The sequence below is a fragment of the Hakea prostrata genome, chromosome 7, assembly GCF_041222555.1.
Source record: "Hakea prostrata isolate BN-2017 chromosome 7, UWA_Hpros_2, whole genome shotgun sequence".
Lineage (NCBI taxonomy): Eukaryota > Viridiplantae > Streptophyta > Magnoliopsida > Proteales > Proteaceae > Hakea > Hakea prostrata.
Genome location: NC_142606.1, coordinates 17,628,292 through 17,642,787, shown reverse-complemented (window position 1 = coordinate 17,642,787; position 14,496 = coordinate 17,628,292). Strand labels below are relative to the sequence as shown.

At 38.6% G+C, this 14,496-nt stretch overlaps 2 protein-coding genes across 3 annotated transcripts in view; both read left to right on the top strand.

Moving 5' to 3' along the window:
• Positions 1–8,126, top strand: part of LOC149010202 (aspartic proteinase 36-like) — a 66,263-nt gene extending 58,137 nt beyond the window's left edge. The window contains exons 9-10 of the mRNA XM_089160354.1: positions 4,713–4,784; positions 7,642–8,126. Coding sequence (XP_089016480.1) covers positions 4,713–4,784; positions 7,642–7,790 — 221 coding nt within the window. The 3' untranslated portion in view covers positions 7,791–8,126. The remainder of the gene's footprint in view (positions 1–4,712; positions 4,785–7,641) is intronic.
• Positions 8,127–9,695: 1,569 nt separating this feature from the next.
• LOC149010201 (protein FAR1-RELATED SEQUENCE 5-like) lies at positions 9,696–14,482 on the top strand. 2 transcript variants are annotated; one of them, XM_089160806.1, is made up of 8 exons: positions 9,696–9,900; positions 10,235–10,292; positions 10,490–10,544; positions 10,848–10,903; positions 11,032–11,147; positions 11,275–13,544; positions 13,623–13,693; positions 13,779–14,482. In XM_089160806.1, the coding sequence occupies exons 5-8, from the start codon at positions 11,072–11,074 to the stop codon at positions 13,795–13,797; spliced, it is 2,436 nt and encodes an 811-aa protein (XP_089016932.1). In that variant the 5' UTR covers positions 9,696–9,900; positions 10,235–10,292; positions 10,490–10,544; positions 10,848–10,903; positions 11,032–11,071; the 3' UTR covers positions 13,798–14,482. The 2 variants fall into 2 exon arrangements, with proteins under 2 accessions (XP_089016932.1, XP_089016933.1); XM_089160807.1 differs by lacking the exon at positions 10,235–10,292.
• The last annotated feature ends 14 nt before the right edge of the window (positions 14,483–14,496 follow it).

Here is a 14,496-nt window from a genome sequence, read left to right as displayed (position 1 = left end):
CGTCCTCTCTCGATCGATATTCGATACCGCTGCATTCAAATCGACAACACCAAGAACAGAAAAGAAGAAAAAGAAAAAGAGAAAAAAGATCCGCTGCACTCCATCACCATCGCAGTTTTTTTTGGAACGATATTCTGAATTTCTGGAACCAGACTCCTTCACCATCGTTGTCTTCATCGTCTTCAGCCATCGTCTGTCTTCATCGTCTTCAGCCATCGTTGCCATCATCGTCTTCAGCCATCGATCATCATCAACCGAGTCTTATTCACCCACCTCTCGCCATCGAACCGGACAATTTTTTCAACATGGCAACTATCGATGGTACTCATCGCTCCCCGCCGGACCCCCGAACATTACCCAAATTTTCATCCTCTTTCGGTAAGATTTGATGGGACAAATTATTTGATTTGGTCACGATCTGCTTACTTAACTATTCTTGGAAGAGGACTTGTTGGATACATTACGGGCACCACTATCAAACCTTCTACCACAAAGCGTTTCCCGGGAAAAATGGATCTCGAATGACTCTCTTATTATGTCCTTTCTCTTGAATTCCATGATTCCAAATATTGCCCGTGGATATCTATTACTTGATCTGCTGCCCAAATCGGGAAGGCTACTCTTGAAACATATGGACAGTTGGGGAATGATGCACGGGTTTATGAGCTACGAAAGAAGCTTCATGAGACTACCCAAAAGGAACCGACTGTGGCCCACTATTATCTTTGAGTTGCGATCTCTTTGGCAAGAGTTGGATCATTATGGGGATTATCACCCCACTAATCCAGATGATGTGGCGACTTATAAGAAGCACATTGATAAGATTCGAGTATATGACTTCTTGGCGAGGTTTGAACGTGGAGTACGATCGGATCGGAGTACAAGTCTTAAGTCGTTCTCCCTTTCCTACACTAGAACAGTCTCTTATGCTCTTGTTCGGTGTGAGGAAAGTCGTCGATTAGCCATGCTTCATACTCCTATTTTGGAGAAATCAGCTTTACAATCTGTTCGCACTAAATCCGATCCGGCTAAGGAGAGTGTCAAGTGTGAGCACCTTTGTCACAAACCCTATCATACTAAGGAAAATTGTTGGAAACTCCATGGGAAGCCCGCTGATTTTGAGAAAAAAAGAGCACAAAAAAAAGGAAAATCGAAAGCTCATATCTCTCGAGACGGTTTCCACAAGCACCCTCTGCAGATGTTGGTCTCTCACGGGAGGAGTTAACTTCTTTGCGACGTATTCTCGCAATTTTCTCTGCCGGTACAACCTCTACCATCTTCTTCCTCTACTAATCAAACCAACTCCTACCTTGCTACTTCGGGTAAAACTTTTACAAGCTTCCAAGTTTCTTCGGTTTCTACTCCTTGGATTATTGATACCGGAGCCACGAGATCATATGACGGTTTATCCTCTTTTTTCTTACAATATTCTCCAACTTCTGGAAAGGATAAAGTTCGAATTGCTGATGGCTCCTATTCTTCCATTGCTGGAAAAGGGACCATTCAACATTCTCCATCCCTGTCTTTGTCTAAAGCTTTACATGTTCCCTCTTTCTCTACTAACTTGCTCTCTATCAGCAGTCTTACACATGACTTAAATTGTAAAGTGACATTTTTCCCATCTTATTGTGTCTTTCAGGATCTGGTAACGGGGAAGGAGATTGGACGTGGTAAATTAGACAATGGACTTTATTTGCTCGAGCCAATTGGAGGATCTACTTCTGCTTTGACTACATCTTCTAATCCGGTCCATTCGGTAATATCAGACCTTCATTAGTGGCACCATAGGCTTGGTCAACCCCCTTTCAAATTTTGTCATTTTCTCTAGATTAGTTTTCCTGATACTTTTATCTTACCATTACAATTTCTTCCTTTCCAAGTTTCCCCATTGGAATTTCCTTTGTTATTATCTTCCCACGTGTAACGCTACACGTGAGGGGGAGATTGAAGATGTCTACAATTCAAAGCCTTTCATGTAGACTTCCTTATGCAGAATTTGATCTTTGTTACCTTTGAAAGTTTGTCCCTTACCTTCGCAATCTTCTACTCCTTTGAAAGTTTGTCCCTTACCTTCGCAATCTTCCACTTTGGAGATCTAACATTGCTATAGATCTATCTTTTTGACTATGCAGAACTTGATCTCTGTTAACCCTGGAGATTTGCCCCTTAACTTGACATCTTCCCTTCAGAGATCTAACCTTGCAAAAGACTTGTCGTTTGACCTTTGCAGAACTTGATCTCTATTACCTTTGGAAATTGTCACTTATCTTGACAAATTTTCCCCTACCTTTGGAGATTGCCCCTTGGCAAACTTTCCCTTTAAAGATCTAACATTGCTACAAATCAAAACTTTCACTTTGGCTATTTTACCCTAGCTATTGTTACCCCAAAAATATATTTTCCCTCAAATTTGTGCAGAAATTTAGTCTTTTCAACATTTGAAGATTCTACTTCTTTACTTGGGCATTCTTCCTTGGAGACATAAAGTTGCAGTAAAGATGAGGACAAATCAAATGGAAGTCTGTAAGGCAGACGTAATCTATAAGTTTGAAGATCAAATTGCTGATGTTTACCTGGACAGATGTTTTATACTTTTTTGGTCAAGTTGGACATGTGTGATATCCATGCCTCAACTTGAGGGGGAGTGTTGGATTCTATTAGGAGTCTAATAAGAGTTTGTATAGGAATTAAATTAGAGTTTGCATTCATGTAAACTTCTATTCCTTGTAATAGTCTACTTTCCACTTTATTATAAATAAAGGGTTTGAGATCATGGATCAATAAGCCATTCTACTACAATCGTTTATTTCTACACTCTCTCATCAAGTCTATGAAGCCTATGAAGACCTCAAGTTTTTAGAGTATGGATATTGAAGACCATTCTTACAGTTTTTGTTCTAGGGATTTTTTCCAGCTTCCTTGAAGACCAAATTATCTACCGCTTCACCTATTGACGTTGCTGTTGTATTAGGAAAAAGGGGGAAATACAGAGTCGGCATTCTCCTAGAACCCCTTAGTAAGAGGGGTTAGGAGAATCCAAACAGGAAAATAAGTGCAATTACAATATGTAATAAACATGTGCTTATGCTTCCTTCTTACTTAGATCATCTAGCTGTTTAGGAGGCTAAGTAGGATCCCACCAAGGTTGGCTGCCTAGCTGACCCCTGGTCATATAACCTGCTGGCTGGTTTTGTTCTCTCCACACTTCTTAACTCTTTCTCTCTTAGCATAGCTGCAGCTTGCACTATTCTTCCTTTTGTAGCTTGACACTTCCAAGGTCCTCAAATAGTCTCATTAAGGGTATCCACTGCTAATTTGAAATCAAATCTGATGGAGACCTCCAAATACCCTTTGTGAGTGCAAATTTGTATCCCTCTCGAATGTCTTGAATCTCCGTAGCCAAGACCGAGAGCTGTTTAGGACACAACTGAATTCATCATATTCAATCTAGACCCTTTCAATTTTCAAATTTGTGCTCTTGGAAATTTTGATTGCTTCTAAAAGGGCAACAAATTCTGCCATGAAATTTGAGGCAATTTCCACAAGGGATGAGAAATTCAGAATGTGAGGAACCAGAAGATCATCTGAAAATGCCACTGTGCCGTGCATGACCTGGGTTTCCACTTACCAGTAGCATTTCCACCTATATTAAGCTCAAGCCAGCGATCTGGAGGTTTTCCGATAATATTTTAATGACTTTTTGACGACGGCGAGAATCGGAATTAACCTGTAAAACTTTGGAAATGACAAGATCCTTGACTGGTTTGGTATGGCAAGGGTGATCTATAGAAATCTCTTGCAAGTTCCGTAAAATTACTTTAACCACAACTTTAAAGTTCTAATTATTGTCATCAAATTTTCTCATGTGTGAAAAGGAATAATGATTACAGCAGTCAGCCATGCCTCCTTGAATTTAACATTCAACACCTTCCCCTTCCACCATGAAAAAAGCTCCTCAATGAAGGGGAATCCAGACCAACATAAATCAAAGCTCTTTGCACTCCATTTCAGACGAATCAAACAAGTTGGCAGCCCAGAAAAATGTGATTGGAGCTGTCTGAATCACAGAGACATAGACTGCATCTTGAAGCCATTGGGATTCTTTTCTTAACATTATCATCAGATTTTAAACAGTTACTAATCAATCACCATCCAAACATAGATAATCTGGTGGATAAGAATTTATTCCATACCATAGAATACCAAGGAACATTAGGGACCTTCAACCAAATTCACTAGTATATTTTAACGTATAATATAATATTATTTCTTGAAGGTGAGATTATTAAATAATCATACTTTATGAGGCTTACATTCCATGTGCTAATGTGCTCCGGAGGCTTGTTCTTTATCTATAAAGAAAGAATGCTTCAGATTTTGCACTAGCATTTTAGATTGATGTTTCTTCTTTGTATTAGGATGCTATTTGGGGGGGAAACCCACTGTTTCAAAAAGTAATGGCTTTACCATCAGTTTTTCAATATCTCTACTGCAGAATCTGAATCGTTGCTAATTTTAATGTGGTGGAGCACTTATGCCCAAGTTCTCTGTCGCATGACTGTGATGTTATGATGTATCATGTGTGTTCTAGAGGCACTTTTGGTCATGATGAGCGATACTCATAATACTCTCAAAAATGAAGAATGAAATATGTTGAGATAAATCTTCACTGGCTATATGGTACACCTGATTATTAACAATCTTTTTTGCAGATTTAGTTTTATCAAATAAGCTAGTTGTATATGATCTGGAAAATCAGACAATTGGGTGGACAGTATACAACTGTAAGTGCCTATCCGCTTGCTTTTCATTCTTTGATTGTTGGTATCATGATACTTTGCCATCAATCAATTCATACTTGCATTGCCTCACCGACCACCCAACCGCTTTGCCAGGTCACCCCTGAAAAAAAGGACCACACACACACAAAAGCATTCTTTCTTTATTCAATTTGCATGGTGTTCTGATCTTGTAGTAGTTGATGCTAAATTAACTAGATCTTTTTCTATAGATGGTCTAATCTCCAAAACCTTACCAAATAGAAGCTTTTGTGACCACGTGGTGGAAACTTGAGAATTTAAATCCGAGATCAAAGAATGTGAATCATAAAGTAACTTTTTAAAAATGACAATAGATTAAATCATGTTCCTCCAAGGCCCTCAATCTTCAAAATTGAACCAAATGCTATGTTAAATTCGGTCAATAATGACAGTACATAAAGGCCTGAGAAAATCATGGTGGTCAATTTGTGGAGGGATGCAATCCCCTTCATCATAAATGTTAACAATTCAACTGTTTGGAACACATGTCGCGCGGGCATGACATTCCACCTGACAAATCTCTTTGTTTGAAGTCAGGGGTAAAAAGGGAATATGGGTTTGAATTGATAGAATCTCGAGTTAGCACCTGGCGCTAACTGGAGAACCTGTTCCCTTATTATATTTGGATTCTCCCCCTCATTGGAGTTTCCTTTACTTTGTATCCTGATTTTATTCTATAAATAAAAGCCTGGTCGATGGGAGGCTTTCAAGCTAAAGAAAGCCTTCAAGAGTTTCTGCTACGCCATCTTCTTCTTCCACCTTTTCTTCTTGTGTCTGTTTCTGGTTCTAATTTACACTCTTGATCATGCTGTTAAACAAGGGGAGCAAGGGATCAACTTCTTCATCTTGTATGGTACCAGGAGGATTCCCTTTTTTGGTCCTGTCAAAAGGAATTTTGTGTGAGGGAGATGTGAAATTGAAAAAAAATATAAATAATAAAAGCTAGAAAGACTCACATAAAACAGTTTCTGAAATGAAATTTTCCACTGCATAATTGTAAGGACAGCTAAATTATATTGTAACATGACCTTTGCCACACATTGTCTCTGAGGATGCATGTGCTGAACACACAAAATAAAATTAGAAGGACATTTTTCGTATGCTTTTAAAAATGTAACTTGAAGCATTACCTAAAAGTTACAAAAGAGATGTCCTTTGAGGGAAAGGTTATGCAAAAGGATTCCCTACATGGCCAATTAGGAATCTTTACCTAAATGGATCTAAAATTTGCAACATCCCAGATTAAACTCGTACCAAATTCATGGACACATAGATCCAATAAGCACCCTGACCTAGCAAGTTTCAGCCTAAACTGAATATGCTGAGTTATACAATAAAGGTTCAAAAGTTAAAGACTGAGAGAGTGCATAGTGGTGAAAAGTGTTAGCAGTTCAGTACTGCTTCACATGTTGAATGTCAATTGAAAACCAAGAGGTTTTAAAGAACAATTACAATAGAACAACAAATGGCTGGTGGAAGAAAAGCAAAGGGATTTTCGAAAAGGAGACACTAGATAACCTGCAGCATACAAGCAGAACCATCAATGTGATAGGTGCTGTTGAAAGTTCCTGAGGTAAACGGCCACAACCAAAGATGTTCCTGTTGAAGTTTAAATGTCAACAATAAAGTTCATTTGATTACCTTGCACATGGGCACAAATCAAAATGTCTTCACTCGTTCTGTTCACTAGATTGTGTATTCCATAGGGTAACAAGCATCTTGGTAACCAAATCAGCTTCTGATACTAGATCTACTTGCAGCCTCTGAGAGATATTTTATTCAATCAAACTTGTGAAAAATTAGAGGTATCATTACTTGTGCCTCTCAGGAACAGATTTGGGAAATAACAAGTTGCCCCTCCTGTCCTAGTTGCTGCAGCTTATAGACATTATCAACAATCTTCTTCTGTTCCACCTCATTAAAAACTCTGTTATGAAGTTCAAGCTCACTTACTGTATCTACTGGCTTCCCATTAATCCTCTCTGTATACAAATTGTTCCATTCTAACTTGAGGCATATCATTGTATTCATCAACAAGAGATGCTTCAGATTCATCTAATGAATGTTGATTGATTGTTTAATGATGCCAGCAATAAATCAGAATAACTCATCTGGGAAGTATTTTCGTACAGATGAGGGTTCCTTCTGTAAGATTTGGATCAGTTCCTTGGTGAAAAAAAGCTCAAAGATTCCACAGAACAGAAATTAACAAACCCCATTTGAAGATGCAGCATATCAGCTTTTCCTGCAAAGCTAAAAGGAACTCAGTGAAGTACTGAGAAACCCATGTCAAAACTCTCAAAAAAAGTAAAAATGCGGAAGAATTGCACCATTGGGAGATCCTCAAAGCAACTCTGCAACAAACCCCTATCTCATGCACGGAACCCTTAGGCTAACATTTCCAGGATATCCTGCCGCTGACTAAGCACCGAATAGCTTTCAAAGCAGAGTCAGAGTCCAATCAGTCCATGGAATTTTCCTCTTTCTTGCAAGAAACCCCTTCTTTCATCATATCTCTCCATCTGCTGCTGCTGCTCTGCATATCGATGGAATTGGTGATAAGCTTCTTCCAGGAGCTTTCACCTTTGAGTTAGCAGTCAAAATCTTTCTTCAGGCGTTTCCCCCTGTAGCTTAGTAGACAGATTCTGTCAGTGAAGACTCATAGTCAAGCTTTGCCATAAAAGGAGAATAGAAAGTCTTAAGTCAATTAAAAACCTAAATAAATGGGGTGAAACTTCATTTTTAAACATTCGAAAAACTTAAAAATTTTCCTTTTCTTGAGTATTGCATTTCTATTGATTGGGCTATGCTCTGATTACAGGTTCTTCCAGCATTAAAGTGAAGAACAGTCAATCTGGGACTACATATCAAGTGGGTTCCCACAATATTTCTTCTGCTTGGAGTCTGGATACAGAAAGGTTTTTTACATTCTTGTTACTAACAATGGTGCTGTATACTTTGATTAACTAATTTTTTTTTTTTTTGGTGATTAATAAATTATGGAGGTTCCATTGATTTTGTTGTATTATAATTCTTTTTATTCAATTGTACTTTTGATACTATTTGTTAATTCTTCACATTGTTCAGTGTTCAGTTTGAGAGACAACACACAGAATTCTATTCTGTATATATTATGGAGCATCTTAATAAAATCAAGATTCACATGTGGTTATTATTTTCTTTATAATCTGTTTTGTTCTTCCATTCTTTTTGGTGGCTGGCCAATAGTTGAACAGGTTAAGAAAAAGGGAGGAAAAAAAAGATCCCCTCCTTTAAGATAGGTATTGCCTAAAAGCAGAGGTCCAAACCAGGTGATTGTTGGAATTAGCAGATCATGATGGAGGGGACTGTGCTGTTACTTCCTTGCATGAGGATTTCATGGATGTTTACTCCTGATATCTTTCTTAGATCTTTTCTCTCAGACCTTTCTTCGGTTCTGGGCTGTAGGAAGGGAAGGGGGGATAGAAGGTAGAAAAAGGGATTAAGGCAACGTTTCTTCTTGATTCTTGTTGTCTCGTTCTGGCGTTTGAAGGGACCTGAAACTTGAAGCTCTATTTGGTCACCTAAGTACACTTTATGGCTAAAACACTACAAATAATCCCCCCCCCCCCCCAAAAAAAAATAAAAACTCTATTCTTTCCTAAGATCAGAAAGATTGATTTTAAATCATTCCAAATCCAACATCTATTATGTCATTTGATGTTCTTCATTTTCTTAATGATATATCGCAAGAACAAGATTTGGCATTGAGAACCTTGGCCAAAAGTTACTTACAACTGGGAACTATGTTATGAATCTAAATTCCCTCACATATTCTTCTTTCTTGTATTCTCTTTGTTCCTAGTAATGTGTATGAAAAATTGCAATCCATGTCAAAAATTGCATTCATATCGATCTAAGAGAATCTCAATTTGCTTGAAAACTATAAATTGGATCGAAGTATGACTAAATTACCTAGTTGAAGGATTTTATCGAATCCCTCATACGTGATTAGTGTTTACTAAAATAAAGATGAAAGAAATCAATGGTAAAAACATAAGAGAAAATTAAACATTAAGAACCATGGAAGAAATGGTGAGTTGTTGAACTTTGAGTCTCAAGACTAGTTGAAATTTTGATTTAGTTCATGTTCATGTTCACTTAGGGTAATCTGCATTAAAAAGAACAATTATTCAAAAACTAATTAAATTTACTAGAATTTGTTCTTGAAATAATAGAACATCATCGAAATCTATCAAAGCATATAATTGAATGCGAATATGACAAAGCCCCATTCAGTCCAATCTACGCACCGTTAGAGAGTTGTGCTCCTCCTTGCATTGATTGTATGTGAAGATAGCAAGTTATTGTGTCATATAGGTCATCATTTTATTTAATAATTACATTTTGGGAAAGTAGATGAAATCTAATTCTGTATAATGTGTGGGCTCCACGGAAACATATTTTTAACATATAATAATGATTCGACGTTTAAGAATTTTTGTCTTTCGTAGGAGCATTGTGATCACTTCCACTCAACGCCACTTCTAGGCAAGAGCAATGCATCATCACCTTTGACGGAATAAATTTCTTTCTTCTCCCTTATATTTTTTGGATAATGGAATTTTCCATGCCAAATCAATAAGAGCATGAGAAGGGGCATCACAAGCATAATCATATTATTCTTTTTTTTTTTTTCAAAAAAATTTATTGTACTTTTGAAAAATCCAACAAATGAGTGAAGCAAAATTTAAGGGAAGGAATCCCAATGGAATTCATTTGTAGCCGTAGGATGAAAATGGGTTAAAATCATCCATTAGATCAAATCTCAAATGTTGCTTGTATTTATTTTCTTGTTTAAGACAAATAGGTGATACGGTATATTCGTATGTCTCTGAACAAGTAGAGACGAGACTAGAGAAGAAGGAATTTTGTATGGAAGAGCAAAATACGGAACTCATGTCCTCTGAAACTTGGAATCCGTAGCTACCCATTGTTCGCAGTGTAAGACTTTCACGGATCTAGGAGCCAAAAACCATTCTCGACTCCAATCAGGCGATGCCATGGTAGAGCATCGATGATCCATCCTCTATTCTATCAGGTATTCTCTTTCTGCTCCTCACTGTTCTTCTCACTCTCTCAGTTCCCTTCCCCTCTTTCACTCTCTCTCTCTCTCTCCCGCTCTCTGTCTCTCTCTACCCACTTCCTCTGTGTTCCATTCATTTTGTTTTGGGAAGAATTTTTGTTGATTCCGGTGCACCCAGAAGGAAATAACCTTATTTGTCGGATAATTTTTCGAAGAGGTTGATCCGTCTCCAGAATGCAATACCATATGCTCATCCATCTAAATTCGAATTCAACTTTTTGCATCCAAAAAAGATTTTTTTTGGGGGGTCTCGTACATGAGTTCCTGTTCCTGTTTATTTCTATTTCAGCACGAACCTCAATGGTTGGGAACGAATGCGGTTGATTGCAATCAATTCTGCTACAAAGGTAACAAAAATAAAATGGAAAATTACTAGTCTGATGCATGTCGAACTACATCTCCCAATGTTTGGTTGTTCTATTGTTACTCTTTTTGCTTTTGGAGGGGTTGGGGGGAAGGGTTTATTGGTATCTTGTATGGTATACTGATTGTGAATGTTATACTAATGTGTTGGTGGTAAATGCTCTGTGTTCGTGTTTTGTAGGCCTGTAGTTTTCCTTGGTGAGGGGCATCAATGGTTCGTTCTTTCTGTGTTTCAGGTGATTGTTCTTGGTTTCTCATAGAGTTATAATTCTTCTTCCTTTCTTAGTGGTCACTCTCAAGCAGGCTAATGTTATGGGTAGATCGTAGCTGAGGAGAAATTATTCTCGATTGCTACTGTGCTGTCATGGCCCTCTGGCTTGATTCATGGTATTCTAGTTTAGAATCCTAGCTGGTACAGCATCGCTGATCTTTAAATGCACTGTCACTAGCTTTTCTTAGTTGGAAGTTTGTTGTGTAAATCAAATGAAGATCATAATCTCTTAAATTATCGTTAATAGTTTTGAGATTGTTCATTGCAGGTGTCCCTGAACTTTATTGAACCATGCTGATCTTAATACATTTGGGGTCGAATGATGTAAGAGTTCCGATCGAATATATCCATACATGTATAATTTGTTGAATTGTTCATTCCAGTATAATCGTTTGCCGTCTCGCCTAAAGAATACTTTAAAGACTACTTGTATGTGCTACTTACATGTGCAGTTGTCACTGAACCTTTCTCCATAGCTGAAGCTTGTAAGAGATGGTCAGTTTTGCTTCATCCATGGAGATGGAGGATTATGCAATGGTTAGGAGTACATGGTTCTATATGGAAACAGGTAAGCATGTTTGGGAAATCTATGGTATAACCAAGGATGTCATCATGTGCACCCAATTGTCTAATATTTCATATGCAGAAAGGTTATCTGTATGTGACTAGACGCCACCTCTTTAATGTTTTGACAGAGGATGTATATGGGAGTGAAGAACCATCGGACTTAGAGAAAGCAATTGAAGCAGATGCTGCGGAGCTGGAGCCACAGTTAGCAGATGGGGACGCTGAGACTCAACAATCTGCTACCTCTGAGCAATTGCATAGTGATGACGAGGACATTAAGGATACAAATGATTTTATGGAAGAGAATGATCCACAGCCAAACAGTAGTAGTGCTTCCAAGGATGCAAGTGAAGCAGTAACAACTTGTGGGAGCACTGACGAAACACAAATGTTACCATATATTGGTATGAAATTTGCTGATTTAAAGACAGCATATGCCTTCTATAGTAATTATGCCCGGATGCAAGGTTTTGGTGTACGCATAGATAGGACTAACCTATCAAGAAAAAGGGAGTCAGATGGTTCAAGGCAGGTGCTGTCAAAGAGGTTTGTATGTTATAAAGAAGGTTTCCGAAATGATAACCACAAGCGACAGAGGGGAAAAGAGGTGCGACGGCGGGCAGAAGTTAGAGTTGGTTGTCCTGCATTTTTTATGGTTAAAGCAACTTCTGATGGTTGGGTAGTTGATAAATTTGAAGCAAATCACAATCACCCAATGGTTTTTCCAGGCCAAACATCTAGGCTTCGATCACACCAGAATTTGACTGGTAAAAGTTATATTGGAAGAAATGAAAGGAAGATCGTCGCTGATGACTGCCAGGCTGTTTTAGCATATTTTGACTCCATGCGAGCCAAGGACCCCGGGTTCATTTATTCTATCAATGTATCAGATGATGGATCAGTCAGTGGAATATTTTGGGCTGACAGTAAAGCAAGGTCTGCTTATGAATTGTTTGGTGATGTTGTGGTCTTTGACACAATGTATAAGACGAATCGGTACAGATGGCCCTTTGGGCTGTTTACTGGTGTAAACCACCATGCTCAATCTATTCTATTTGGATGTGGTTTAGTTGCAAATGAAACAAAGGAGTTATTTGAGTGGTTGTTCCAGGCATGGATGAATGCAATGGGAGGTAAAGTACCGAAGGCTATTATTACTGTTGAGAGCACTGGTATTTTACCTGCAGTGAGCAGTGTTTTCCCCAAGATAGGACATCGCATTTGCTCAAGGCAAATTGCAAAGCATGCACTAGAGCACCTTGGTGCCCTATGGTACCTAAACCCTGATTTTAAGAAGGAATGGAAGCACTGCATTTATTGTTCAAGGACTGTGGAAGATTTTCTATCTCGTTGGGAAGCAATGATGGTGAAATATAATTTGATGGACAACTCATGGTTGAATGATAAGTTTGCCCTTAAGGAGTTCTGGGTGCCTTGTTACTTACGAGGCTCATTCTTTGCCGGAATGAGGTCAACGCAACGAAGTGAGGGGATGAATTGTTACTTCCGGTGGTATTTCAAGGATAATATGACACTATACAAGTTTGTCAAGCAATATGAAAGGTCTCTAGTTAGGCGCAGGAAGAAGGAAGCTGATGCCGAGTTCAGGACATTCACCCAATCCCCTCAATTGTCCTCACAAAGTCCACTAGAAGAGCATGCAGGCAAGGTGTACACAAGGAGGGTGTTCGAAATTTTTAAGAAACATTTTAATGAGAGCATTAGCTTATCTGCCCATGAGGAGTTAGCAGATGGGCCTGTTCGGAAGTTTAAGGTGGGGCCTTTCAGGGTTCCAATTGAGCAGAGATGTGTGGTGGAATATAACTACCTGGAGGAAGAGGTTTATTGTAGTTGTCAAATGTTTGAGTTCATGGGGTTGCTTTGTAAACATGTGTTGAAGGTTCTACAGATGGTTGATCGTGATAGTATCCCCTCTAAGTACATTTTACTTAGGTGGACGAAAGAAGCAAGGTGTGGGTTGCCAATTGATTGTATTCCAGAATTTTCCCCTGCTTCTATAACGACAAGATCACTATGTGGCTTATCACTTGCTGTAAGGAATATGATGACAATGGCATGTTCATCCCAGGAATGTTCTGAAGTTGCCATGGGAACATTACAAGCATTGACTGAGAAGCTTGTTAGCATGGTGCAAAGTGCTACCGGACTTGGAGTTGGTGATTCAACTATGGGCACTCAAAAGTCCACCGTCGAATCAATGCCTGAAGCACATAAGCATTTAAAGATGCCTCCTCCATCCGTGAATCGTGGCTGGCCGAATCAAGACCATCAGAAGAAACCTCCTGTGGAGCAAAGCACAGTCAAGGGAAAGAATAGGTGTAGTATATGTCGTAACATTGGGCATAACAAGACAAAATGTGAAGCAGTTATCAGAGAGGTATGATCCATTCTGCACAATGACTAGTTCTTAGTTTAGGACATTAATAATCCTAATGGTCATCTTTTTGCAATGCAGGCTGTTGAACCTGACTTGAGGGGTTTGATGGTGTATGACGAACCCTGTGAACCAGAGCAGGTATTCATTAGGTACGTCTATTCTCGTCCTTCATCTTCATTCACTCTTAAAATTGGGTTTAGCATGTCCATGGAGTAAATCTATCATTTATTGCAGGTTCGGAGATGTGGACTGACAGGTATGGGGCTGCCTTATGATTTGTATAATCAAGGTTAGACTGGCCATTAGAGCTTTTAGGAGGATCTGCAGAAAAGTTAGTTTAGCAAATTACTGAATCTTCATTGTCAAGGCTCCAGCTTTGATGAAATTTAATCTAGGTCACCAATGGCTCCTTAATGAGTCTTGTGAAGATATAATCTTAATTCTCTTATCCCCTACCACTTTTCTCATCTCAAAATACAACAAAGTCTATGAAATTGAACAGTAGTCTAACTGTATCATTCTCTCTAGTATAGCTAATTCAGTTTTAGCCATGGGCTTCATTTGATTGCCATGATTTTTATTGGAATCTTAATAATTCTGCAAATTCTGGGTTGATCAGAATTTACAAATGGCTTTAGTTCTTGTGGCTTCAACGTACCAGTAATTCCTTGGAGTAGGAAGGTTCCCCAAATGTTATTTTCGTTCAACTCGTTGAACTGAACTCCTTATCACTGTAGGTGCATCAATCACAAATGATGCCCAAAACTCGAATGATGGCATTGGTGTATCTAGCAAACAATATTTCGTTCGAATTCATTCGACCACCACATTTTTCTTAATAAAACCCATTTTTTGTTTCCTTGTTTAAAAAAGTAGGTCAAGAAAACAGGGCATGCTTGGTACCTGGGAATAGCCCGACCATGAGCGAATAAGCATGATCTTCTCAGATTTT

What these genes read in the sequence shown, in the direction of transcription:
- LOC149010201 (XM_089160807.1), top strand. Translation starts at nt 11,072, where the DNA reads ATGGTCAGTTTTGCTTCATCCATGGAGATGGAGGATTATGCAATGGTT. An exon ending in ATGGTTCTATATGGAAACAG is followed by an intron (nt 11,148 to 11,274) that starts GTAAGCATGTTT and finishes ATGTTTTGACAG; the next exon opens with AGGATGTATATGGGAGTGAA. An exon ending in GTGAAGCAGTTATCAGAGAG is followed by an intron (nt 13,545 to 13,622) that starts GTATGATCCATT and finishes TTTGCAATGCAG; the next exon opens with GCTGTTGAACCTGACTTGAG.